Source organism: Aptenodytes forsteri, unplaced genomic scaffold, assembly GCF_000699145.1.
Source record: "Aptenodytes forsteri isolate BGI_AS27 unplaced genomic scaffold, ASM69914v1 Scaffold274, whole genome shotgun sequence".
Taxonomy (NCBI): domain Eukaryota; kingdom Metazoa; phylum Chordata; class Aves; order Sphenisciformes; family Spheniscidae; genus Aptenodytes; species Aptenodytes forsteri.
In genome coordinates this window covers 647,735-648,841 of record NW_008795101.1, presented here as the reverse complement: position 1 = coordinate 648,841, position 1,107 = coordinate 647,735, and the positions used below count along the sequence as shown (strand labels likewise).

General features: G+C 68.1%; 1 protein-coding gene across 1 annotated transcript in view; it reads left to right on the top strand.

The window, feature by feature from the left end:
• NFIC (nuclear factor I C) overlaps positions 1-1,107 on the top strand; it is a 28,721-nt gene that overhangs the window by 20,018 nt on the left and 7,596 nt on the right. The window contains 1 exon segment of the mRNA XM_019471474.1: positions 910-981. Coding sequence (XP_019327019.1) covers positions 910-981 — 72 coding nt within the window.

The window sequence follows — 1,107 nt, the reverse complement described above, 5'->3', positions numbered from 1 at the left end:
GCGGCAGGCGGGCTGGCAGCGGCGGCCGCTCTGTTTTGATGGTGTTGTTTGGATTGTCGCAGCCCTTTCCCGGCATCAGCCAAAGCTGCGAAAGAGAAACGCCGAAGGCCAAGGGGTGGGAGGAGGAGGAGGATGGAGGAGCGGGAGGAAGGACGAGGAGTGGGGGGAAATACATGGTGAAAGTTTTGGAAGGGCTTTGGTATGGCCGAGCCTGTGCCCGGGGAGGAAGGATGCTCCTGAGTGTGGCTCAGGCCCCAGTGGGGCGTGGGGAGCCAGAGGGTACGCCAGCCGTGCCGTGCTGTGCCGGGGTGTGCCGGTGCCGCTGAGCTCAGCGTCTGAGCCGGGTTATTTTTAGCTAAGATGGAGCGGGAACAGCGGGAACTTCGGGGGTCAGAGTGGGTGCTGCCCTGGGGCCCTGCTGCCCTCCACGGGGCTTGGGGGAGGCAGGACGAGGTGCCACGGGGCGGCGAGGTCGATGCCCGGCCGCGGTGACACTGCCTGGTGGGGCAGGGATGGGTCACAGCAGTGGCTGGAGAGAGGAGAGGAGGCAGGGAGGCAGGAGCGGGGCCAGGCGGACGTCACCCTGCCTCGGGGCAGGTCGAGCACTATGGGTTTCCCTCCTGTGGGGAGCAGTGCCCGTATCCTGCATGCCAGCGCAGGGGTGTCCCCATTCTTGTCACCGGCGGGGGGGCCGCAGGGAGGGACGCTTGCTGGCTCTTTCCCGGTGGCTGGGGCTGTGCCGGCTCAGTCGTGGTCCTCCTGTGGGGTGGGAGCCGCTGGCCAGACCATGCCTCAGTGCCCCCCCCCCAGCAGAGTGGCGGGGGAGGCTGCCAGGGCAGTTAGCCGGCAGGTATCCCTGGCTTGTACCGGCGTGGGCTGGCTCACCCCAGTGGCTTTTTTCTCTTGCAGATGCAGAGCAGAGCAGCAGCCCGCGGACGGGCATCGGCTCGGACCAGGAGGACAGCAAACCCATCACGCTGGGTGAGCGGGGTGGGCAGGGTTTGGGCAAGGGGTCAAGGGACACCCGAGCCCGTCCTCAGGGTCCCTGCAGAGGAGGCAGCCCCCTCGACAGGCGGTCCTGCTCCCCGCGCCCGCGGCCGCCACCAC